The sequence below is a fragment of the Entamoeba nuttalli genome (assembly GCF_000257125.1).
Source record: "Entamoeba nuttalli P19 unplaced genomic scaffold asmbl_6977, whole genome shotgun sequence".
NCBI lineage: Eukaryota > Evosea > Mastigamoebida > Endamoebidae > Entamoeba > Entamoeba nuttalli.
In genome coordinates, this window is record NW_008578374.1 from 18796 (window position 1) to 20078 (window position 1283).

Genomic DNA, 1283 nt, shown 5'->3' on the forward strand with positions numbered 1-1283 from the left:
AATTATTAAATACATACTTCCTTTAATTTCAAATATTCCAGATATTCAAAAAGCATTTATTATTTCTGTTATAGTTGGTATGGAAGAAAATACTGGGGGAATTAAAGATAAAACAATTGAAATTATTGATGAAGTTAAAAAGAATAATGAGAAATATTTCTGGGAATTATGTTGGGATATATTACGTTCAAACAGCATTAGTAGAAAACCATTATTAACCTATATGTTACTTAAACTTGATTGTCCAATAAAAGAAGAACAATTAGCAAATAGAGAATTAATGTTATATAGTATTTTAAATACATTTACTGATGAAAAATCATTAGTATTAAGAGACATGTTAGATATTTTATGTACAAGAATAAAATTAAATAGTGGAATATTTAATGAAGAACAATTTAAATATATTGTTGAACGAATATTAATATTATTAAATAAAAAGGATAGTGCATTAACTAGAAGGGTAAATTTTTATCTTTTAGGATTAAATGCTAAAGACCAAGACATAGAAAAAGAAAAGATGGTAACATTTTATAAAGAATATTCACAAAATATATTTGAAGAAGCACTAACAGATTTGTTTGAATATTCAAAGAAAAATGGAATATTTAACATAATATCTGTTTATGAAGAATTACTTGGTAAACAAATACTTGGAGAACAAATTATTCATAAAGTCACTGAAGACATACTTTGTTTACTTCAATTAAAAGAAGAAACAGGACAAAGAAAAGATGTTGACTTATTAGCAGAATTTCTCAAAAACATGAATTGTAAAATATTATTTGAGAGTATTATTAATCTTATTTCAAACGATAAAGAATATGCTATTAAAAGAACATTATCTTTTATCAATATATATCATGGAGATGAAAAACAAATGGAGGAAATGAAAGAATTTAAAATAAAAGTTGTTTGTTCAGTATTAAATAAATTGTCTGAAATTGTAGAAAAGAATGGATTAATTGAAAGAGTAAAAGAATGTTATGATTTAATAGAACTGTGTCTTAAAGATAAATTAGAAGAAACTGAAGAAAAAGATATTGAATTATTGAAAATAACAATTCAATCAAATAAAGTATTTGAAATGTTTATGAAAAATTATATTGCAAAAGATGATAGAATAAGTGAGACTAAATTAAAATTATTTACAGAATTTTGTAATTTAATGAAATTACTTCATGCAGAAAATACTCCATTTAAAAGATATCAAATACAAAATGTTAATGAAGAGTCTAATGAAGAAAATGAAAAAGAAGAAGAAATAGGAATTGAAGGAATTC

The 1283-nt window shown here is 22.4% G+C and overlaps 2 protein-coding genes across 2 annotated transcripts in view; both read left to right on the forward strand.

Moving 5' to 3' along the window:
- ENU1_162590 (dopey domain containing protein, putative) overlaps positions 1 to 26 on the forward strand; it is a gene marked incomplete at both ends in the record, with an annotated part of 423 nt that extends 397 nt beyond the window's left edge. The window contains one exon of the mRNA XM_008860880.1: positions 1 to 26. This exon is cut by the window's left edge and continues 397 nt beyond it. Coding sequence (XP_008859102.1) covers positions 1 to 26 — 26 coding nt within the window.
- Positions 27 to 79: 53 nt separating this feature from the next.
- On the forward strand, positions 80 to 1203 carry ENU1_162600 (dopey domain containing protein, putative; the record flags this gene model as incomplete). Its single annotated transcript, XM_008860881.1, has 2 exons — positions 80 to 1089; positions 1188 to 1203. 2 exons carry the CDS (start codon positions 80 to 82, stop codon positions 1201 to 1203), a joined length of 1026 nt encoding a protein of 341 aa, XP_008859103.1.
- Between the last annotated feature and the right edge of the window lie 80 nt (positions 1204 to 1283).